The sequence below is a fragment of the Hyla sarda genome, chromosome 4, assembly GCF_029499605.1.
Source record: "Hyla sarda isolate aHylSar1 chromosome 4, aHylSar1.hap1, whole genome shotgun sequence".
In the NCBI taxonomy this organism is placed as follows: Eukaryota; Metazoa; Chordata; class Amphibia; order Anura; family Hylidae; genus Hyla; species Hyla sarda.
The window spans coordinates 100,033,938-100,058,692 of NC_079192.1; the positions used below are offsets into that span (position 1 = coordinate 100,033,938).

The window sequence follows — 24,755 nt, forward strand, 5'->3', positions numbered from 1 at the left end:
ACTGAAAATCGCACCCACGGCGCTGATTGGAGGCTGCTTCGCGCCTCTGAGAGCTCCCAGCCCTGTGGGCGTAGCTATAGACTGCTGTGAAGAAACTGTAATGGTGCCCGCTCCTTGTACCGAGCGCACATGTCAAACGCATATGCGCTCGGGGGAAAAAAGCGGGCGGCCTATTCGCCGGCAGAGACTGCCGGAGAAAGTGAAAGTAAGCCGGCGCTGAAAGCCGCATATAAGGCGCTGCTGGCGAAGTGAAAGCAAGCCGGCGCTGAGAGCGCCTGGCTCGTATCAGCGCCGCGGCTGACAGCCGCATATAAGGCGCTGTGGACATAGTCGCACTAAAACACACACACACACACATACAGTGAAAGCCCCATATATTACATGCCCCCTCAGGTGCCACTGCTCCCCCAGAATAAAAGTGCAGCCCCTGTATAAGCCAGACCCATAACCTGAAAGGTGGGCAAAAAACAGGGGGTCTCCAGAGGTTGCAAGTCCGTACCTATGGAGAAAAGGGGGGAAGTACTCACCTCAGTCAGAAGAACTTACCTAATGGAGTCTTCAGTGAAGTCTTCAGTCAGCTTTTTGTCACCTGCATCACGCCTGGCTGCTATGCACGAGCGAGGCGAGCAGGGAAATAGGGGGAACCGGACCCATGAGGTACCAACCCAGGCGCTGACCACTGGCGAGGGGGGGTGAACAGCGCATATACGCAATGTCTGTGCCCCCTTACTCGCAATGGGGAAACAGGGAACTGGAGTACCCGAGTCCCCACCTGAAAACAGAAAAGAAAAGGAATTAAAAAAAAAATATATACTAGGAAAACAAAAAATCAGAAGACTTGGTCTGGAGAATTCTAGACCATGTCCACCTCCTTCAGACACTAAGCTTAAACTGATTAGCTCAGAGCCTGAAGGCGGGTATATCCTGCTGGGAGGAGCCGACTTTTTTTTATTACCATAGTGTCACACCTCCTTAGAGACAGCAGCATACACCCACGGTCTGTGTCCCCAATGGAGCCGATAGAGAAAGTTGCATGAAATGTTAATGCACAATGATTATACTTAGAAATGAGCGAAGTTACAGAAATTTGATTCGTCAGGAACTTCTCAGCTCAGCAGTTGCTGACTCTATCCTGCATAAATTAGTTCAGCTTTCAGGTGCTCCGGTGGCTGGAGACTCTCCTAGGACTTTATCCACCTTTTCCACCCCACCGGAGCGCCTGAAAGCTGAACTAATTTATGCAGGATAAAGTCAGCAACTGCCGAGCCGAGAAGTTCCAGATGGAATTGAATTTCTGTAACTTCGCTCATCACTAATTATTCTTTAGGAAACTCTAACCCAACTACAGAAGCCTCCTTTCCAGCTTAAGTAACCTGTACAATCCTTCTGCATCCACATCGTGCCAACAGTTAAAAGTGAGAAGAATTATGGCTTAAAGATCCTTATTTGCCTGTTCTGGGTACAATACAAGTATTGCCTTTATCCTATGTTAAGCAGAAAAAGACCCTTTATATCGACCTTAAATAAAATAACAGTTACCTGCGAGATCTCTCCTCCCAATGCCAACAAGGCCTTCATACAATCCTTTTACTGGGTTCTCTTCAGCCATCACCACCCCATGCAACCAGATCAGCAGCATCCTGTGTCCGTGGTCCCTGTAGCTTTTGCTCCCTAGGATGGAAAGATCACATGAGCCCTAATGTCACATCATAATTCATGTATACAGCATGTGAACTAGGTATGTTTGTATATATGGGTACTTTATAATGACTCTGAAGTAAACCTATAAAGATATTTAGACAGCCCACTTTTTCTTTTGCATAGCAATAATATAAAAAAAAAAATGTGTGTTGGCTTTCCCTATGCTGTATCAGGCAGGATCCGGTGGATGCTCTGTACCTGTCCACTGCTGCTCTATAGCACGGATGTGTGCATCAGTGAATTTCCAGTATTGTGCCAACTTCTTCCACTCATTGGGTTTTAGGTATTTAGTTGCAAGCCTCCAGATAACAGAGCGGATATGCTGCGTCTCCAGACGGTGGTCTTGTCGGAACGTCAAGTGCCTGGCTTCCCAGGAGTCAGAATCACTGTTCATATTGTCCTGTTATCAGAAATGTATATTTAGCAATTAAGAACCTTTATAAGAGATGTATGTTCTAAATCTAATCTGCCTAAACCCAAAACAGTCTGGTTTTGCCAAAAACAACCAATCACAGCTCAGCTTTTATGGGTTTGGCCGCTGTGATTGGCCGCTATGGGCTGTTTTGGTTTCAGGCAGAGTGATAAACCTGGGTCACGTATTCTTACCTTATCCCATTTGTAAAATCGATCTGCCTTGATAATCATGTCTGCCAAATTGATGTGATTCCCTCGAGCGGCCACATCAAGGGATGTCTTTCCTTGCTTTAAAGCAAAGCACAATCGTTATATATATGGCCATAACCTTATTTACAGCTCCATCTACATACCTAAGTGTATATTCACACGGCAGAACTTCTGCTTGGAATTCCGCATGAAAATTCTGCAAAAATTATTTGCCGTTTAACTTCAATAGGATTCTGCAGTCACATTCACACTGTAGAATTTCCGCAGTGGGAGCTCCACTGCTGAAATTCCGCATTCCATACGCTGCAAAAATATAAGTTTTGTCTTATATTTTTCCAGAATTCGGCTGCGGAATCCTGTTGAAGTCAAGGGAGCTTGAATTTCAGCGAAGAGTGCAAAACGCATGCAAAATAGGTGCAGATTTTTTTGTGTAAATTATGTGCCCATCCTTTCTTATAGTGTACTGCAGAATCATGCAGATTTCTCCAGGAAACTTTGTGAAAAATTCTGAACAGATTCCGCAAATGCGGGAAAGATGCAGAATTCCAGCCAAATGAAGTTCTGCCATGTAAACATACCCTAAGGATCAGAGTTGTACCTTGTCTTGTAACTTCAGATTCACTCCTGCTATGAGGATCATTTCTGCCATTTCCTGACGCCCATGTTCTGCCGCTATATGGAGAGGAGTCTGTCGCCTCTGGAAAGACAAATGCATAACCGATATGAAATGTTTGGTAGATGTTAGCATAATGTTAGGATTTTCTTTCCCCCCCCCCAATATCTATTTTATTAAATTTTATTAAATAATAAAAGAAAATTACAAATCACTGCTACATAACAATAATAATCTTATTGCCACAATAATATATAAATTACAAACATTAACTTAGAAAAACAAGAAAAAAGACAAGAAAGTAGTAGTAGATAGGAAAAGATCCTCTGGGAAACTTTTTCGCACCACTGCAAAATCGTTGAAGGGGTGGTAGATCTCCAGTGTATCCCAAGAGGAACCATTTCTAGAGTAACATTAATCTGCTTTGTTGTAAACAAGAAAATAATCTAAATAACTTCCCGCAGTAATGCAGGTGAGGGGTGGGGGGTTTCATACATGTATAACGTGTAGTAGTAGTTTTACTGGCAGAGACAACATATCAGTAGACTAGTAAGGTCAGACACAAGAGCAGACACAGACTGAGCTGCAGGTTGTGGGTGAGCATGCGCAGTGTACTCAGACATCGCGGTAGCTCCCTCTGCTAGGCCGAACGGCCACGATGTCTGTGGGTACGCTGCACATGCGCGACTCGCCACCCAGTCTGTGTCTGCTCGTATTGGCATATAGCTGCTACAAGCAGACAGACCAGGACACACAGGCAAAGTAGGAGGCTGACTGTAGGGGCGGTCAGTAGCGCATCTGAATTGTCAAATACGCTGCAGATACGCTACGTGTAACCAGTGCTTTTTAAACAGTGTGTCTAGAGCTAATGTAAATCTTCAAAATTGTTGGCTGTCCAGGCATGTCCAGGAGTTGTAGTTTTGCAACAGCTGGAGACACTGTTTTAAAACACTGCAGTAAACGTAGAAAACTAAAGTGCAAATCTTAAATTATCAATAGATATATAACTGATAAATCCCCCCAAAAATGCACCATATTTGTAACCCAAGGCTTATGCAGCAGGATGTGTAGCCATATGAGTCACCATAGTAACCAGATCCTAAAATTCAAGGGCCCACAGGCCTCCACACATTACTGTGGCCGATAATAATGTGCAGTAAAGGGAGGTGCTCAATGGTTACAGAGCAGTTCCCGTCATAGAGCATTTACCTATTTCTGTATTAATCAATTATAAGGTTCCTTTTATCCAATAGATGATCCAATGTAGAGACTGTTAGGCCATGTTCACACTACGGAATGTCCGCACGGAGAACCGGCTATTTTCCGGTGGACATTCTGCACATTTTACGCCTGTGTGAATATAGGTCATAAGAGGAATTTGGACATGTATGAACCCAGCATCTTTAACTTTTTTTTTTTTTTCCTCCTAATGCTCTTTTTGCCACAATCATAGCTTTTTAAAGGGTACCTCTCATCAAAAATGTTCTTGATATATTATAGTTTAATGTATACAGAATAACTTTTCCAATTGCATGTTAGTAAAAAAAATATGCTTCTTTCTATTTAATTTTCCACTTTGAAAAAATGTCCTGGCAGCAAGCATTTCAGACTCATGCTGGAGTCCTAAACACTACGAGCTGCCAGGCTGCTTTGTTCACAAAGGAGAACACTCAGAGCTGCCAGCCTGCTTTGTTCACAGCCTGTTTGGCTGTAAACAAAACAGGCTGGCAGCTCTGAGTGTTTAGGACTCCAGCATGAGTCTGAAATGCTTGCTGCCAGGACTGGTAGGGAGACCTCTAGTGGTCATTTTTTCAAAGTGGAAAATTAAATAGAAAGAAGCATATTTTTTAATAACATGCAATTGGAAAGTTATTCTGCAAACAAGAATCTATAATATATCAAAAGTTTTTTTGATGAGAGGTACCCTTTAAGCAGTATGAACCCAGGCAATATGTTACACTTTAATACAAGACTGCAAGAAGGCATCCTTGACCGTAAAGTGATGGGTGGCACTTTTACAATGTGCAAGGTGTTTTGCATATTATGATTTTTTTTTTTTACCTAATAATTCAGGTTTTATTCTTGTTGTTGAAAGTGTGAGAAATTGTCCTTTCAACAAAAGAAAACCTGTCAGCAGAGTCAGACTACAATAACCATGAGTACCATAAAAGAGCATAAGGAGCCCTGATAATGAAATTCGTTTTACTCTGAGATTCTGCAGTGTTTCAGAGAAAACTATTTTAGGGTACATTCCCACGTGAGTATTTTTCCTGCAGATCTGCTGCTGCAGATTTTGCTGCCCATTGACTTCAATAGGTAGCAAAATCTGCTACAACAAATCTGCAGCAGAAAATATGCATGTGTGAACGTACCCTTAAAATGTGCTAGACATGGCTTGGCTCAATCATTTGAAAGGCCACTTCCAATACAACATTAAAAAGTCCTAACAATGAAGCCGAATCAGCCGTACCTGGCTCTTTTTTAGGGAATGTTGACACGGATGAAATGCTGCAGATTAACTCCACATTTTGACTTCCCTACTGAAGTTAATTGGGAAAATGCACAACAAATCTGCCACATTTCAGTAACCATACCCTAAAGAGTAGAAGATCACTGCTAACAGGGTGCCTGGCATTACTTCATGCTGCTGTGCTTAGGGCAGCATGAATGCGCTGACCGATTTTTATTAATGCACATCCAGAAAGATTAAAGATTGATGGCAGAAAAAGACAACTGGTCCATCTAGTCTGCCCTTATGCGGTTTCCTTTTTATTTTCATCTTAGGATAGGTACATGCTTATCCCAGGCATGCTGACAGAAACTTATAAAGGCTTTGTGTTTCCTCCTAGAAGTCATACTAATTCACAATACTAATAATTTGTTTGTCTCTTACGTAATCTGTAATGTCCAGGTCACACTCGCAGTCAATGAAAAGCTTCACTATGGAGGGAAAGTTCTGCAGGACAGCTATATGCAGGGCGGTTGACTTTTGCTAGAAGAATAAAAGACAAAAATTGTTAGTGAACACAACAGTAAATATAAAAATTATTCTATGCAATAACATGCTAGCCCATCCCTTTGTACTATGTGTCTGGCTATATCTCTCCACAGCTATATAGTTTTTTAGGTGGTGTTGTGTTGTGGTCTTTATATTGGGTGTAAAAGTGCAGAGAGATCTATCCCCTCTAACAAAATTTTGTAACACAGTCTTGGCAAACAGTCACACTGTCAGGCACCAGTTGCAATGGACAAGACTGCAGAAAACTCCGATCCCTGGGGTTTAAACCCTTAGAACCATGATCAATAGCATAAAGTGGTTGAACAAAAGGAGGGGACTACCAATTGGCTCTCTGTGATCACATGAAGCCGATGACTTAAAGACTCTGCAAGTGTATGTACCTATTACAAAGGGCCCAATAAGTTATCAGCAATGATATACTGAAATACAGGAGTACTGCTGCATATTATATGAATGATCAGAAGACAATTTAATATGTATTGAAAATTATCATTTCAATAAAATGTATATTATAAAAAAAAAAAAAATTGTATATACACACACACACACATACACAGTCATGGCCGTAAATGTTGGCACCCCTGACATTTTTCCACAAAATGAAGTATTTCTCACAGAAAAGGATTGCGGTAACACATGTTTTGTTATATACATGTTTATTCCCTTTTTGTGTATTGGAACTAAACCAAAAATGGGAGGAAAGAAGCAAATTATACATAATGTCACACCAAACTCCAAAAATGGGCTGGACAAAATTATTGGCACCCTTTCAAAATTGTGGAAAAATAAGATTGTTTCAAGCATGTGATGCTCCTTTAAACTCACCTGGGGCAAGTAACAGGTGTGGGCAATATACCTGTCACACCTGAAAGCAGATAGAAAGGAGAGTTCACTTAGTCTTTGCATTGTGTGTCTGTGTGTGCCACACTAAGCATGGACAACAGAAAGAGGAGAAGAGAACTGTCTGAGGACTTGAGAAGCAAAATTGTGGAAAAATATCAACAATCTCAAAGTTACTAGTCCATCTCCAGAGATCTAGATTTGCCTTTGTCCACAGTGCACAACATTATCAAGAAGGAAGAGAAAAATTGATGAAAGGTTTCAATGCAGGATAGTCCGGATGGTGGATAAGCAGCCCCAAACCAGTTCCAAAGACATTCAGTGCATCAGTGTCAGTGCAAACTATCCGTCAACATTTAAGTGAAATGAAACGCTATGGCAGGAGACCCAAGAGGACTCTGCTGCTGACACAGAGACATAAAAAAGCAAGACTACATTTTGCCAAAATGAACTTGAGTAAGCCAAAATCCTTATGGAAAAATGTCTTGTGGACAGATGAGACCAAGATAGAGCTTTTTGGTAAAGCACATCATTCTACTGTTTACCGAAAACGGAATGAGGCCTACAAAGAATAGACCACAGTACTTACAGTGAAATATAGTGGAGGTTCAATTATGTTTTGTAGTTGCTTTGCTGCCTCTAGCACTGGGTGCCTTGAACGTGTGCATCATGAAATCTGAGGATTACCAACAGATTTTGGGTCGCACTGTATAGCCTGGTGTCAGAATGCTGGGATTGAGTCCGAGATCTTGGGTCTTCCAGCAGGACAATGACCCCAAACATACATCTAAAAGCACCCAGAAATGGATGGCAACAAAGCGCTGGAGAGTTCTGAAGTGGGCAGCAATGAGTCCAGATCTAAATCCCATTGAACACCTGTGGAGAGATCTTAAAATTGCTGTTGGGAAAAGGCACCCTTCCAACAGGAGAGACCTGGAGCAGTTTGCAAATGAAGAGTGGTCCAACAATCCGGCTGAGAGGTGTAAGAAGCTTATTGATGGTTATAGGAAGTTTCTAAAGGGTGTGCAACCAAATATTAAGTTAAGGGAGCCAATAATTTTGTCCAGCCCATTTTTGGAGTTTGGTGTGACATTATGTACAATTTGCTTTTTTTCCCCTCCCTTTCTTGGTTTAGTTCCACCACACACAAAGGGAATAAACAAGTGTTACTGCAATCCTTTTCTGTGAGAAATACTTAATTTTCTTGAAACATTTCAGGGGTGCCAACATTTACAGCCATGACTGTAGCTAGAAGAAGCGTGGGGCAGCATGTTCCACTCCCTGGCTCAATGCTCAATGGCTCTCAATTCAGAAGTTGGGCTTCCTGAACCAATTGCCGAGCTGGGGAATGAATCATGCTGCTGGGCACTTCTCGGAGTTATATATAGAGATCTGTAGGGGTCTCAGGACCCCAACCAATGAAAACTTTTGACTGGACAAGTCAAAATGAGATTTTTTGGTACTCACCGTAAAATCTCTTTCTCGTAGCCTTCATTGGGGGACACCTAATTGATGAGTATATGCTCTTGCCACTAGGAAAAAAAAGTCAGCACCTCCTTTGGCAGGATATACCCGCCCACTGGAAGTGAGGTAATCAGTTTTGTCACAAAGCAGTAGGAGAAGCCAGCAAAGAGATACGTCCAAAGGACCCTAGAAAGGAATCCCAGATAAACAACCCAAGAACCGGAAAAAATTGTTCAGAAAAAAAGATGAAGAAATGGGTGTGTGCATTGTCCCCCAATGAAGGATACGAGAAAGAGATTTTACGGTGAGTACAAAAAGATCTCCTTTCCTCGGTCGCTCTTCATTGGGGGACACCTAACTGATGGGATGTACCAAAGCAGTCCCCCTAGGGTGGGGAAAAAACAACCACCAGAGAAAAGGAGTCAGGCCCCAGACTGAACTCTAGTATCCACAAGGCCTGTAGACGAGCCCCCCCCAGAGACACATTAGGGCCGGAAATTAAACCCCCAGAAGATCCCTGTTGGCTGTCCAAGGAGATAGACTAGGAGGCCAAGGGAAGGGGCCATCCTCTGTAGAGACCCAAGACACCCGGGTCACATAGAGAGACAAGAAACCACAGGAAAAAAGAAAGATGAAAATCTGCTCTGGAGAGGTGCGGTGGATGAGAGCAAAGACCTGCACAGCTGCAGATCCAAAAAACCCTGACCCAGGGGCCCGACATGAGCACCCAGAAGGCGACAATAGCCGAACTGGTATAAAGCGGAAAATCTGAACGCCCTTCAACTTGGGAGGACATGGACCCCGAAGGAAGAAAGGAACGGAAAACACCCTGAAAAAGGGGGCATCTCAGATACCGGAGAGACTGACAAGTAAACTGGAGACGTAGAGTCACCTGGAAGACAAACCCCTGAAGAGTAAGGAAAACAGATGTGCGCAAAAACTCTCCGGGTGACAAAACTTCCATGAAGAAGTGAAGGAGTGTAGAACAGAAAGACCGCCCCGACTAAAGGGTTCGCGGAGGAGTCTTGGTTGGATCACTACACCTGTCCCAGACCTAAACCATCACCAAGGAACTGGAAGAGCCGCCTGAAATGAAGGCACGCGACAGCATCCTAGAACAGAGTCCAAGCCCAGGAGACCGACCAGACATAGACCTCAGTGGTCCGAGCGGACCAGAGCACATTGAAGAAACATCCCGCCAGAATGGGAACGGAGGGAGAAACAAATGAGAACCCAGCTGATATTCTCCGGGTCTGGGCACAGGAAGGATTACTCCAGAAGACTTCAGTGTCAGTGCACTACAACTGACACAGACAAAAAGGGAAAGAAGAACACACCATTCCAGGGAGATTGTACAAACTCCTCCAACAGAGGAGAGAGCCAAGGCTGCGTGAGCAGCAGTAGACAACAAAAAAACAGAAAGAGAGCCAGGCTGTGATAGTGGACAGTAAGCACACAAGCCTTGACAGTAAAAACCCCAGTTGAATGCTCTCAGCAAAAAAAACAAGGGCCCCGCCAGATACTCCACCTACATAGTGGGAAAAGTGAGATGGCATCATCTTGGCAGCAAAAAAAACCTCCACAAAATAGTCCCTTCAGAGGAGGGAAAACCAGGGTGGTCGAGATGAAAACTCAAGGACAGACCCATGCCAAGCTCCCTGATCCCGGTACCCCCTGTAGAAAGGGGATTGGCAAAACGCGCCAGGCTCAGTAGGAGCAGGGAAATGCCGCCCCACAGGCATGGAAAAAGTACTGTGCGGACGGAGTCCCCAGACCCCAGCGGCAACCATCACTGTTTGGAGGAGCCCCCTTGAACCTGGAGGCATAGGGAGGGGCTGAACTGACTGCGCCCCAGCAGGCCCATGTCAGAACAGAAGAGTCAGAACAGAAGAGCTCAACACCGCAGAACTGCGGAAACAAAATCACGGAAGCCCCGAGGCTTACCCCACCGAACTGGAAAGGTGGGCTCTACACCTGCAGAACGGTCTTAGCATATGTAGGAACACAGACATGGGTACCCCACGAAAGCAGTGGGGTACCAAGACTACAGACACGAAATAAACTGCAAACTAGCAGGAAGGGAGGTATGGCTCCAGCAGACCAACATTGCAACCTAAGAAAGGAGAACAGAGTGATGCTGCTGTGGCTGAGAAAGTCCCTGGGACCTGTAGAAAGAAAGGCCCACACCCCATCTCCTAACGGCGCCAGACACCAAGGCTGCAGATGCAGACTCAGGAGATGAAGAATGAATGTGGAGCAGGAAAAATGCAGACACAGTGTGACTTACAGGTAGAAAGGGTCCCAAGAACCCACAGGTACACACTCTGCGGAAGTGCACCTGGAAAGACACCAGACCGCAGCTGCGGCAGAAACAGGGGAGGTGACCAGGTTGATTAGAAGACCATACAGACACAGTCTGGCTATGTGGCAAAGGGACCGTGGCCACACCGGGTCCCGCATACGGAAACACACAGTGAAGTGAGATACCAGCCTGTAGACCGATGCAGAGAGGACCTGGCCAAGTAGGTAACCCTACAAACTAGAATATGGTCAATTGTATAAGGCCCATGGGGCAACATGGGGAGACTCACTCCAAAACTAACTCATGGCAGTGGGAACCTGAGCTACCGTCCATGGGGTGAAAGTGTATGGTAGGAGACCGTAGTAGTAGTAAGCCATGCGGAAAACCTTCTGGCCGGCAGGTAAAGGATTCCTGAGCACCCAGGGTCACTCCATTCAACCTTCCACAGAAAACGGGATACTAGAGTGCGGCCTATGCAACAGGTGGTGCAGAAAATCCAACAGACGAAGGACTGTCCGACTGGTATCAATCCCGTATACCTGTAGGGACCCTCCTCCAGATCCCTCACCCAGCAGTGAGGTACGGGAACCTTGGCTATGTCCGCGGCAGCCCAGAGGTCAGAGACCGATGGTGGAGGAAACAGTGTAGACAACCGTCCAGCTGAACAAGAACACCCCCAGGCGTTTGGTTAAAAGGGAACAGTCTGGCAGGCGCTAACTGTGCCCCTTTGTCATAGGTGGGAGGGTGGTGAGGCCGAGAAACTCCACCCCCTGGGAATATAGTGAGGCAGAGTAACCGTGGAATGCATCCCTTACAACCCCTTTAGTGTGCATGGGACCCGCTGGGTCAGTTCTACGTATACCGCGCACAACAGTGGGGTACCGAAACTCCAGCTGCAAAAACATCAGCCGAGCGACGGGTGACAGGCTGCAGAAGAAAACATGCAGACGGCTGTCTGGCTTACTGGAATGGATCCATAGTGGACAGCGAATCATTCCATCGGGCACCTCGCACAGCGGAGAGTTACCGAAACACCATCCACAGATACAACAGCCGTGAGATGCGTGACAGGCAGTGTAGTAAACCATGCAGACCACTGTCTGGCTTACTGGTATGGATCCATAGTGGACAGCGAGTTATTCTGTTGGGAACCTCACACAGTAGTGAGGTACCGGAAGTCCAGTCGCAGATACACCAGCCATGTGATGAATGACAGGAGGTGTAGGAAACCATGCAGACCACTGTCTGGCTTACTGGTATGGGTCCATAGAAGACAACGATTCATCCCGTCAGCACCTCGCCCGGTGGTGAGGTACCAGAACTCCAGTCGCAGATACATCAGCCATGTGATGTGTGACAGGCGGTGTAGGAAACCATGCAGACCACTGTCTGGCTTACTGGTATGGGTCCATGTAGACGAGTCATAGGGTCCGTAGGACACACTGGATCAGTTCGACGTATGCCGCACACAGCTGTGGGGTATCGGAACTCCAGCCACAGATACATCAGCTGTGTGACAGGCAGCAGAGGAAACCATGCAGACCACTGTCTGGCTTACTGGTATGGGTCCAGAGCAGACGAGTCATTCCATCGGACACCTCACACAGTAATGAGGTACGGGAACTTCAGCCGCAGAAAATTCAGCTGTGTGACAGGCGGCAGAGGAAACCATGCAGACCACTGTGACTGACTGGTATAGGACCCTAGAAGACAACGGGGCATACCTTTGGACACCGCGCACTCAGCAATGGGGTACCAGAATGCCAGCCGCTGCGAGAATAATGACAGGCGAGATCACTGTTTGGCATAGAGTATCAGGGCCAAACTATGTCCACACAGGGATATTCCCATGGAGACCTAGCGCTGGATGTGAGGATCTGGAGCACTAGATGCCGTAGCCTGTGGAGAAGGGATTTTCATACTTTTTGTACGCCCCAAAAATATTTTAATATGTTTCATAGCATAATAGCATGATGTCTGACATTTTGTGTTTGTTCTAAATAGACCACACTGTATTCTAAGTTCTCCTAAGTGCCAGTCTGGGAGTAGAATACTTGTTATCTCTTTAGATATTTATGGCTGTTTGGATAAGACAAGATAAGGGGGGGCAGTTACATTCTCTAGACATTCACACATCAGTGTTAGAGAATCATCCATTGTATTATTATCTTTCCAATAAATTTGGATGTCTAGTTGGTGACTCTATGTCTACGAGAATCCAGGTTTTAATTACTTATATGTGTCACACCTTTTAAATTATGGCTCCATAAGTCAAGTGTGGAATGTGGGTTTAAGGCCAGTTATTGACAGTTAACCCTTAATGGTAATGATGCTAATTGCTTATGCAATAGCACCCCCTAGCATATGGGTAGTTGACATTACACCAACAGGAAAGGCATTATGGGTGATATGCTCAATGCATTCTGGGTTTATAGTGATGTCATAGTCATTACTATATGTACTCGCCCAACTTACATTGAATTCAAATTTAGGAGGGTGTTTCTAACCAATTAAAAAGTCTGGTAAACCAGATGTTAGGAACTGTGGACGATACTGGGCTGAAAAGAACACAAAGACACAGGAAAGAGGTCCAACCAGGTGGAAAAGCCATGTGAGATTATAGCAGACGGACTGATCACATGGTACCAGACCAATGGCTATCCATGACGATGAGATGGACCGTTCAATTTTCCTAGGACCAGAAGCGAAGTTCTTACATAGACTTGGTAAGAGACACAAAAATGGTATTCCATTTAATTAAGACTAATTGGGATAATGTGGATGGAATTATACCATTTAGATTGGCGAATAAATTAATTAAATAAAATGATTAATTATCTCCATAGTGAGATTATAGTTTTAGGATATTGTGAGACTTCGTTCTACCTGCAGAAGAATCAAGACTAAATCTATCAAAGCATTAAATAATTGCTTAGACATTGATAGAATTCCTACTCACCAAACTAAGTGTTATAAGTATATTGCCCACACAGGAAACTTGTTTCAAGTTTTTCCTCCTAAAATATAGTCTAGCGAGATCATAAAACTCTGCTAATTGTCTAAATGTCTTACCAAGATCATGTATAGAAAATAGTCCAGAATGGGATGGAAGTATATCATAGTTTTTCCATGTTTATATCCTTAGATGGATTTGCCCATTCATGGAGTCATGTGATTTGTAGTTGGTTAGAAGGGGGCGGGGAGTGTATTTATCATTCCATATTGATATGTCTATAATTCGATATTGGCCATCTTGATATCATGAGGTTCTTCTGGATAGAGTGATATGTAACCTTTCTCTTATATGATATTCCTAGCCTAGTAGCTTGTGTTTCATTGTAACAAGTTACTTACTACTCACATGAATTGTTCTACTATATGTAGTCAATTAACAAGTTTGTAATGTTTACTAATATATCTAATTGATATTCATTTGCATATATAATTGTGTTTATTACTCATTTATCTTTATAACCTTATAACCAATAAATCTGCATACTTTTATAATACCTGTGTATTATTGTATATTGCAAAACTACATCCTAGCATTAATGTCATCCCGTCATAAAAAGAACTTGTTGATATCTGAGGAAATAGTCAGACTCAGATGTGAATTGTATTGATTAGCTTTGTCTACAATTCACCAAGTCAGAATTTTGATATTTTTGATAATTTTCATAATTTTAAATTTTCCATAATTAATAATTTTTATGACCATAATTCATAATTGAATTATTACCACATGATCATATAGTATGACATGCCAAGAACACCCAGGATGGGTGGCCGGCAGACATGACAAATTAGGAACCTCAAAAGAGGCCCGAGTGTCTGTCAGGAACGCCAAATAGCTTGCGCAAGGTATGGCACTCAGTGGTGGGAGAGAACAGATTGCTTGAATATATCCCTGATAGTTTCCAAGGGACTGTGCATCCCTGGCAACAACCTGCCACGGCGTTTCGCATATGCTCCATGACAGCGAGAAACAATGCAGAATTAGGGACGCCAGAGGGATATATTAAGCAGCTCAGGTATAGTGTATAGCAGGTCACAGTCTAGGGTGACTGAAACAATAAAGCAGCCCCTAATGCAAACCCTTGGAAATATTAAACTGAGAAGAACAGACATGGCCGACCGGCCAAGGCTGTAATAGAATTAATGTGCCATACAAGAATTGGCCACGATAGGGCGCCAAAGTACACCAAATGGTCATAGTGCCCAGGAAATGTGTGTGGATTTTTAACTTTTTCTCCAAGGCTGCATGTTAAAATGAAATTTAGCATCTATTACTGTTTGGTCCACTGGGGACTTGAACTCTGCACCTCATGGTATTTACAAGATGCAAAGGAGTGTGAACTACCGTCCACGAGCAGTTCTCTTATAGAATCATAAGAAAAACACGCACACAACGGGCAGCCTCAGGAGCGGCAACGGCACGGAGCAGCACACTAAAAAGCACCTGCTAAGCCGCATACCTCCAAGGCTCGGGAAACAGAATGGCCCTGATAGGAGGAGCTCCCACCAGGCCGCAGCTCAGGGAGGCCAACGGAGCCGCTTTGATTACAAGTGGCGTCGGCCCCCGCAAAGGTGGAGGGGCGGAGCTAAACTCCGCTAGAGGAGTACAGAGTTAAGGCTACCCGTGAGCCATAATAAAGAGCAGCATAGTGTGTAAACCTGGAGGAGTGTCACTGCCTGACCTCCCAGTTCGGTACTGGCTGGGGGGGGGGGTAGAAAGGTATCATATCATAAAAAGGTACATTTTTATTTGTACCACTCTGGGTATTGTTAAAAAAAAAATCTGTGGCAGATTTTTAGATTTTTCTTAATTAAAAGATGTACCCCAAAAAGGTAGCACTCCCCAAAAATTTGGCATGGCTCTCAATGTAGAAATAAAAAAAATGTATATGAAATTTTTTTTTTTATTGTGCTAAAGAAAATAATATACCAAAACAATATAAAATTGCTACTGGCATAAGGTGATGCCAAATACAAAAGTTTAAAATTAACTGTGTAAACAAGAAAAAATAAGTTACAAAATTGTGTTTTTCAATGAGGATAGGAAAAATAAAATCACAACTTGTCATGCAAAAATGCTAAGCCCCCAATGGAGCTTTATGACAAGTGCTAGGATTGCAATACAGGGGGGAAAAAATTATAATAATTATAATAATCCACCCTAAAAGCTTAAGTATGATAAAACGACATTATATGTCTGAGAAAAAATTCAACTTACATTGTTCACTGCATTGATGTTTATTCCAGCATCTATCAGCATCCTGGCGATGTCTTCGAGCCCATGGAAAGCTGCATAATGAAGACTATTCATTCCTTTCTGAGAACCAATAAAGAAGGATTTTATAAATCTAAGAATAATAGGTGACCCATAATAAACATCTGTTTGATTAGAAAGTATACAAAAGATAGAATGGAGGAAAAAAGCAAAATGTACAGAATATATCAAATCCAGTAACTTATTTTCTGGCTGTTATTTACAAATTTACAATTACAAGTCTAGCATAAATTGCTAAAAGTGTCACCCTGCTGTAGCACAGACAGGCACACATTTCTATCCCAGTTTGGCAACATCTTCTTTTATGATGTAATTCACTTTTTACCCACAAGGCGGCAGTATTATACCTTTATTTCGTTTCATTCTCCACTCTTTGAAGCTAAGCTCACAAGAAATAGATTTTCTGCAAATTTTTTGTCTATTTTATTTTTTAGGCAACAAATTTGAAGCAAATTATAATATTAGCAAAGTGGCTGAGATTTTGACAAATCCACATGCTAGGAATACAGAAGGGGACATTTATCAAAACCTGTGTAGAGGAAGAGTGGAGCAGTGTCACATGACAACCAATCAGCTCGCTTCTTTCATTTTTAAAAAGGCCTCTGAAAAATAAGCAATCTGGTTGCTATGGGCAACTGCACCACTTTTCCTCTACACAGGTTTTGATCAATCTCTCCCATTAAAAAATTTGCACTACATGTCAATGGGGGAGATTTATCAATATCTGTGTAGAGGAAAAGTGGTGCAGTTGCCCATAGCAACCATATTGCTTACCGTATTTATCGGCATATAACACGCACCCCCATTTTAACAGGGAAATTTAAGTAAAAAAAAAAAGTAAAATAAATGACTTTGACTAAATGCCACATCATCCCCCCAACTTCGTTTTTTTCTGCGCCTCAGTTTGCTCCCGTCCCCTCCAGTGCCACATCATTCCTTCCCTTTTATCAGTCCCTGTGCCACATTTCCCCCTCTCATTGCCACCCATGTCTCATCATCCCCCCAACCTGTCTCATCATCCCCCCATCATTCCCCCCCTCATAATTTCCCCGTCTCATCATGTCCCCCATCATTCCCCCTCATCATCCCCCCACCCAGTCTCATCATCCCCCCACCCCATCTCATCATGTCCCCCATCATTCCCCCCTCATCATTTCCCCCTGTCTCATCATCCCCCCACCCTGTCTCATCATGCCCCCCATCATTCCCCCGTCTCATCATCCCCCACCCTATCTCATCATGTCCCCCATCATTCCCCCACCATAATTTCCCCCTGTCTCATCATCCCCCACCCCATCTCCTCATGTCCCCCATCATTTCCCCCTGTCTCATCATTTCCCCCTGTCTCATCATCCCCCCCCCGTCTCATCATCCCCCCCCCCCCCATCACGTTGCTCCCATGCTATTCCTCCCCTCCCTCATCATTCCCCCTTTTCCCTGCTTTTCATAGTTTATTTTTTATTTTTCTTACCTGGCTGCGCTTCAGCTGTCTTGCGGGCTGCGGTCAGTGAAGCAGATGAGCGACGTCCTCTCCCGGCTTCTCTGCGCGGCATAAGGGACGTCACTTTTTATTTCCTGTAACCGCCGCTAGTCAGACTTCGGAGTGCGGTGACTACAGGAAATGAAAAGTGACATCACTGATGCTGCGCAGAGAAGCCGGGAGAGGATGTCACTCATCTGCTTCACTGACCACAGCCCGCAAGACCCCCCGCCTGACCTGCTGAAGCTCAGCCAGGTAAGGAAAATAAAAAAAACTATGAAAAGCAGGGAAAAGGGGGAATGATGAGGGACGGGGGTGGTAAGAAAAATTAAAAAGCAGAGCGGGGCGGAGCCGCCGCTGGTCACTGATTTAAAGTGGCCGCGGCCGTGCTGCTAATACTTAACAAGCAGCTGCTACTTTAAATCAGTGACCAGAAGATTTATCGGCGTATAACATGCAGGCAGGCTTTTTGGCTTAAATTTAAGTTTTAAAAGTGCGTGTTATACGCCGATAAATACAGTATTTTTTCAGAGGCCTTTTTAAAAATGAAAGAAGCGAGCGGATTGGATGCCATGTGACACTGCTCCACTTTTCCTCTACACAGGTTTTGATAAATCTCCCCCATTGACAAACAGTAGCAAGTTAATTTCTGTTGTGGAAATAGAACAGAAGTGTTGCGGATATTTTCCTCTGAATTCAAAGTGAGAAAAAAAATCTACCAATTTGATTAAAGGGATACCGGGCTCCAGTAATGACGTGTCATGTTAACATGTTACTGCTGCAGCCAATCACAGTTATCAGTGGTCACATAGGTCAACAAACCATCACTGCAGGCTAAAATACAAAGACCTACAGAGGACCAGAAAAGCTTCATGTTAGAGCCAGAGGTAATAAATATTTTTTAAAAGGGAAATATTGCTCCTAAACCCACACAATTTGTTGTGCAATTTAGTGGCCTAATTGAATTGGATGAATTGTCAGCAGTTTTATAATTACAAAGTAGTTATACAACAGGAGCATAGAATGTTTAAAGGGATATTCCGGGCAAAAACATCTTATCCCCTATCCAAAGGATAGGAAATAAGATGTCTGATCGCGGGAGGCCTACCACTGGGACCCCCCCGTGATCTCCCTGCAGTAACTGCATTCTATGCGGGAGCTGTGTCTCCAGTTTCGGAAAGCTCCGGGAAAGTTTCCGGGACTGGGGACGCCAAGCTCCCTCCATTCATGTCTATGCGGGGGCTGCAGGGAGATTGCGTCCCCCTCCCGCGATCAGACATAAAATGTCTTTGGGCGATGACATTTTTTGCCCGGACTACCCCTTTAAACTCTCCAGTGCCGACCCCTTTCTCACTATACATTCATCCGTTTTAAAGATCTGCTATAATGTTCCGTTATGAAAACCCTGAAAATCAGCCATTAAACAGCCGTTACAAAATCCCATTATAAATCTATGGGATTTTTACATTATCCATTTTAACCTGTCATAGCAGTTATTCATAACGGACGTTATTTTGTGACGGGAGAAAGAACGAAAGAAATAGTGCATGCACTATTTCTCCTGTTACTTTCTCCCATCACAAAATAACGTCCGTTATTAATAACGGGGTATGACGGGTTAAAATGGATAATGTAAAAATCCCATAGAGACTATAATGGGATTTTATAACGGCCGTTTAACAGCCGATTTTCAAAGTTTTCATAACGGAACATTATAACGGATCTTTAAAATGGATGATTGTATAGTGTGAAAGGAGCCTTACACACAAACAATGTTATAGCAGTGTTCATATGTACAGTTGCTATCTACAGGATCCACAAGCCAAACAGGGCATATTAAAATATAGGTTTGTTCTATTATGTAAAAAAAAAAAACACCTGGATTGGAGGGCAGAAAAAAATAGAGCATGTTCTATTTTTTTTTCTCCACTCAACTCCTATAAAATACCAGACACCCGACGGACTCCATTCAAGTCAATGGGAGAACCTGGCTGCATCACTTGTATCAATTTGGCGAAGAAAAAAATTTGGCGAAGAAAAAAAAAAGAAAAAGCAGAACCCTTAACATGTCGGAGCACAACAGCAGTGTGAACCTAGCCTAAAGTAAAGTGAAAATTCAAAACATAGTAATATTTTAATTTAAAAAAAAAATTATTCTGATAAATTTCTTAGTTCCTGTGCAGGAAAATGTTTCAACAGAAGAAAAATGTTCATGACTTGGGCAGAGAATGCTGGTGACAACTCAAGAGACTGTAATAAACATTCCTGTGTCTGTAAAATAACTTATGTCTTATACAGGGTTATAATATAGGATTTACTGCCTAGTCTATTGTATAAAAACGATCTATGCATTTTTATTATGAAAGGGAACCTTTACCTCTGTTTGTACATTGACGTTACATCCAGCTTCCAAGAGAACTCTGGCACAGTCAAAGTGTCCACCCTCTGTAGCGAGATGTAAGGCAGTCAGTCCTTCCTGTCCATCAATAAAATAAGTCAAATTATCAAAGCAGTTCATATTTCCTCAAACATGTTTTACTCTAAGGCTATGTTTACACCGCAGAATTACCGTCTGAAATCCAGCAGAAAAATTCCACCTGGAAATTTCGTAGCAGCAGACTCCCATTCTTTTTAACAGGATTCTGCTGCACCGTGCACGTGGCTGAATTTCCACAGTGGAACCATCTGCCTCAGAATTACTGCAGAAAGAAATGACATGTCAATTTTATCTGTGAAATCAACTCGAAATTGCATTTCCGGCACTTGCAGCCTGGGAAATATCCACCGGGAATATTTTCAGCTGAACATTCCCTAATGGCTTCAACAGCATTTATCAAGTATTCACCCGATAGTTGATAAACGCATAATTGCTTGGCAGTCAGACCCGCGGCACTCATATATCTATATCCAATCCTGTAAGTAGTACCCCTTATGAATGTAGCAGTATTGAGCTTGCTTGACCACTGATCTACTCACTATCTATGAGACTGATAAGGCTCAGCTATCTCTATCAGTCCCATAGCAGTGACTATGATGTTGGTCACACAGGCACACCCACCTCCATTCACAATGGGCGCTTGGGGACCTCAATTATTGAGACAGCTGGGGATCCTGGTCATCAGACATCTAGAACTATAGTGTGGATTTTAGTGGACAATTCTTTTAAATGCATGTAGTAAACCTACAGCACAGCAATCTGATAACAGACTACTACTAGCAGCACTATCCAAGGAACTATTGCCATACAAGGCACAGTACCCACAGATTGATATTGTTTCTAGTATAGGTTAATATTGTCCGTTTGGTAAATGTTCTGACTTGCTTCTAGAAACACGCATGCTACATATATGAAAGCTTGTGTGACAGCCATTTTAGTCTGCAACTAAATAAACCAGAATTTTCCAAGGCAGTAGATTTCTGGGACTGTACTATTTATTTGAAATCCATACAAATGCTGAAGAAAAAAAAAATACTTTAGGATGTTGGAATTACTAATTCAAACCTGCTGCATATGAACATATCCTAAGGTTAGAAAACCTTTAAAAACCTATTTTCTTTCACTCCTGCTTTGTACTTATGGTGCAAAAAAGTTTTCTCCATTAACACCATAGGTGTTTATTTTATAGTTTTTATAGGTTTGCTTACTTTTGCTTCTACAATCTCTGCAGCTTTCTGTATGAGCAGTATATCTCTATACTTCTATACCTCTTATATGATTCTCCCCTGCAGACTGCCTTGTACCTGCTTTGCCTTCTCTATCCTCCCCATCCCAGTCTACTGAGTTCTCTGTTGTGTTACTCTCTACTGTTATCTCTAACACTGAGAAAACAGAAAGTCTAACAGACTTTCTATATTTCTCGGAGCAGAAGATAAATGGTAAGAAATGATCAATAAAGACTATTTAGAAAGTTACTTTATTTTGCATCAAGGAAACAAATCAACGACAAAACAATATATATATATATATATATATATATAATGTTTAATGTATGCACAGAGGTATGAACAGTGTTTCTTTTATATGAGAACTAATAGTCCATAGAATTGCTTTAGCTGCAGTCCTGAAAAGCTGTTTCCACCCACCTGGTTTTTTCCATTGAACTCCACTCCAATCTCAACTATTTTCTGTAAAACATCTGTATGGCCATTCTTTGCTGCTAAGTGCAGAGCTGTGTTGCCCTCCTGAAATACAAGAAAACATTACTGAGGGGTAGTTAAAAGGGGAACGCTACCTGATATAATGTACAAATATATCTATGGCTTAAATTTGCTGATCAACTGATTCTCAAGCAACATAGTTAGAAATAAAGAGAGATAAAATAATATGGGATATGTCTTTTATAAGAGAGTTGAAGTATCATACACCCTATGAACTAATAACTTAGATCTGTGATAACCTACATTTAAAAGTAGAATTTTAGGAAAGTGGCCAGAATCACTTTACAAGTCTCATTTTGGAACGTGCCATTAACTTTTTTCCTAGAACCCAAGAAAAACTATTGCATATTATAGACATTATACACTTACAAATGGACCAAGCAGTCCCTTTTAGACTACATTCGGTCTATAGAAATCAATGGATCTGGTGCAGGTATGGTGTTGTATACTTATACAGAGGCATACCATTTGTATGGTTTTCCAATGTATACAACAAAATACGACATAGAATAGATGGGAATAGAACCCAACACTGTTAAACAGCCTTGCTGTGCTGTGGACTGGGATGTGATTCTTGGTTCCACAGAAATACAACAGGTCATACAAAAAGCCACTATTAACTATATTATATTGTGTATTACAGCCATCAATAAGTAAACATCTGTCATAACCCCTGCCCCCCCTGCTAAGACAAGACTAAATTTCCCTTTGTGCTCATGCCGTCTTCCTGGACATCTTCCTGTATACAGAAACACTAGATCTAGTTACAGGCAATATAAATGTGTTGAGACTTCCTTGTAAGATACAATAGTGTAGACATAATGCAGGCTAATCTCTGTATCCCTCTGACTGCGGAACATTTGTATTCAACATCTTCCTTACTGTATTATAAGAGACGAAAGTAAATGCTGTCTCCATGACAAAATCAATAGTAATAAGATTTCTCTTAATCCAGTGTCAGGGATACCTTGTCCTTTAGGCTATGGTGGCAGCCAGAACCGATCAGGAATTCCACCACCTCCAGAATTCCATGTTCTGCAGCCAGGTGAAGCGCAGTCCTCCCGAGCTAGAAGAGGAGAGGGAAGAATATGCTTTAGCAACATTATCTCTCAAGAATGGGGGAAACTTATTGACACAGCTGCAAATGAAAAGAAGAGTAGTTGCCCAAAGCATCCAATTTGAATCCACCATTATATTTCAGAGTTCTTTGTATGAAAGAAGTAATCTGAATGGTTACTATGGGCATCAACTCCACTTGTCTCTTGCATTAATTATAATAAATCTCTTACCATAGCAACCAATCATAGCTCCTATTTCATTTTAATTTCCACTCACAAAAAATGAAAGCTGCACTGTGCTTGGTTGCTATGGGCAACAAAGACAGATTTTCTTTTAGATGACTTTCACAAATTCACCCAAAAGTTTGACAAAGGACCTTACAAACCTTATGGACCCTAGACCATAACTCCCTTGAAGTGGATATGCAAAAATAGAAAACAGAGCTACTTTTTCCTAAAAACACTATCCCTGTCCTCAGGTTGTGTGTGATATTACAACTTTACAACTTTGGTCCATTCACTTTAATGGAACTAAGCCGTAATACTTTTTTTAAATCAGCCATGCTCCCTCCATTAATGTCTATGGAAGGGGGCATGTCGCCCACCACGCCCCCCCCCCCCCCCCCCCATAGACATTGGTGGAGTGGCGTGACGTGAGATCACAAGGGGGCGTGACCATGAGGTCATGACCACTGCTGCAGGAACCTGGCGTTTGTTTAGAACTCCAAGTGCTGCTGGAGATCGCGGGGGGGGGGGGGGGGGGGGGGGGGGTGGGAGGTGTTTGCAGAGTAACCCCCGCAATCAGACATCTTATCTTGATGTTATCCTGTTATCCAACGGTGACCCTTTGGTTGCCATGGCAGCAGGAGGGCAGTTGATGGCCTCCTCTCTGCGTAGTACGGCAGAGGCTGAGTGTGAGTGCAATGCTGAAAATTATGCTTTGCTAAATAAATAACTCCCCAAGCAAGTGTAGCCAAAGCAGCAATCTGTGTCCAAGTGACAGAGAATAATTTGTTAGCACACAAAAGTATTCTAATAAAGTATAAGTATGAAGCAAAATGTAAGAGTAATATAAACATAATAAAGTTTTAAAAAAAAACAGTCAAAGGAAAAGGGACTATTTATTGTAAATAAAAAAAATAAAAAAACATTTTATAGGGCATAAATAACAAAAATATATTTTTAAAGAATTTTGGTTTCTGCCATTTTTGGGATCAATGATCTTTGTAATCAAAACATATCAAGCTTCCGGCATGGGATTATTTCTGGTGTTTTCCTGTAAAGGTTTAAAAAAAATGTAATATATTTATATATATATATATATATATATATATATATATATATATACACATACATATACACATACACAGTGACCCCCCGACCTACAATGGCCCTGACATATTCAGAGGCCATCACATGTTGAAAGCAGCATCAACATACAATGCTTTTGTATGTCGGAGCCATCGCATAAACGGCTATCCGGCAGCGCAGACTGCTTCAGCTGCCACCAGATAGCCGTTTACGGTGCCCCGTGTGGTCCGCTGACTATCACTTACCTGTCCTCGGGGCTCTGGAGCGTCCTCTTTGGGATCCCCTGCATCGCCGGCGCTCTCCTTCGTCGTCATCACGTCGCTGCGCACGCCGTCTCATCATCCAATAGGAGCAACGTGAGTGCGTAGTGACGTGATAGCGGCGACGGAGAGTGAGGATCCTGGGGAAGCAGAGGCGTCCAGAGCGTCGGGGACACGCTGGGGACGCGGCGACAGCAATGGAGGGTGACATCCAGGGCAGCGGTGACGGTCCGGAGCAGCGGGGACAGGTGAGTATAACTTCCTATTCTTTCCATTGCATGGATCCCTCAACTTACGATGGTTTCAACAAATGATGGTTCATTTGGAACGGATTAGCATCGTATGTTGAGGGACCACTGCGCTATATATATATATATATATATATATATATATATATATATATATATATATAGCGCACGTTTCAAAACAGTGATTGTGAAAAAGCCTATAATCTATACATTATTACACACACACATATATATATATATATATATATATATATATATATATATATATATATATATATATATATACACACACACACACACACACACACACACACACACACACACAGAATGTAAAGTGGACCTATAGCTTCTCTGTCTGCTGTTTTACACGCCCCATTAGTTACAACC

General features: G+C 42.7%; 1 protein-coding gene across 11 annotated transcripts in view; it reads right to left on the minus strand.

Moving 5' to 3' along the window:
• The window catches only part of ANKDD1A (ankyrin repeat and death domain containing 1A), a 78,936-nt gene that overhangs the window by 12,219 nt on the left and 41,962 nt on the right, over positions 1–24,755 (minus strand). For all 11 annotated transcript variants that reach the window (XM_056571766.1, XM_056571771.1, XM_056571770.1 and 8 more), the window contains 9 exons: positions 22,459–22,557; positions 21,417–21,515; positions 19,711–19,809; positions 15,797–15,895; positions 5,832–5,930; positions 2,924–3,022; positions 2,308–2,403; positions 1,900–2,101; positions 1,540–1,671 (listed from right to left, as the gene is read on the minus strand). In XM_056571766.1, the coding sequence (XP_056427741.1) occupies positions 1,540–1,671; positions 1,900–2,101; positions 2,308–2,403; positions 2,924–3,022; positions 5,832–5,930; positions 15,797–15,895; positions 19,711–19,809; positions 21,417–21,515; positions 22,459–22,557 (1,024 nt within the window). The remainder of the gene's footprint in view (positions 1–1,539; positions 1,672–1,899; positions 2,102–2,307; positions 2,404–2,923; positions 3,023–5,831; positions 5,931–15,796; positions 15,896–19,710; positions 19,810–21,416; positions 21,516–22,458; positions 22,558–24,755) is intronic.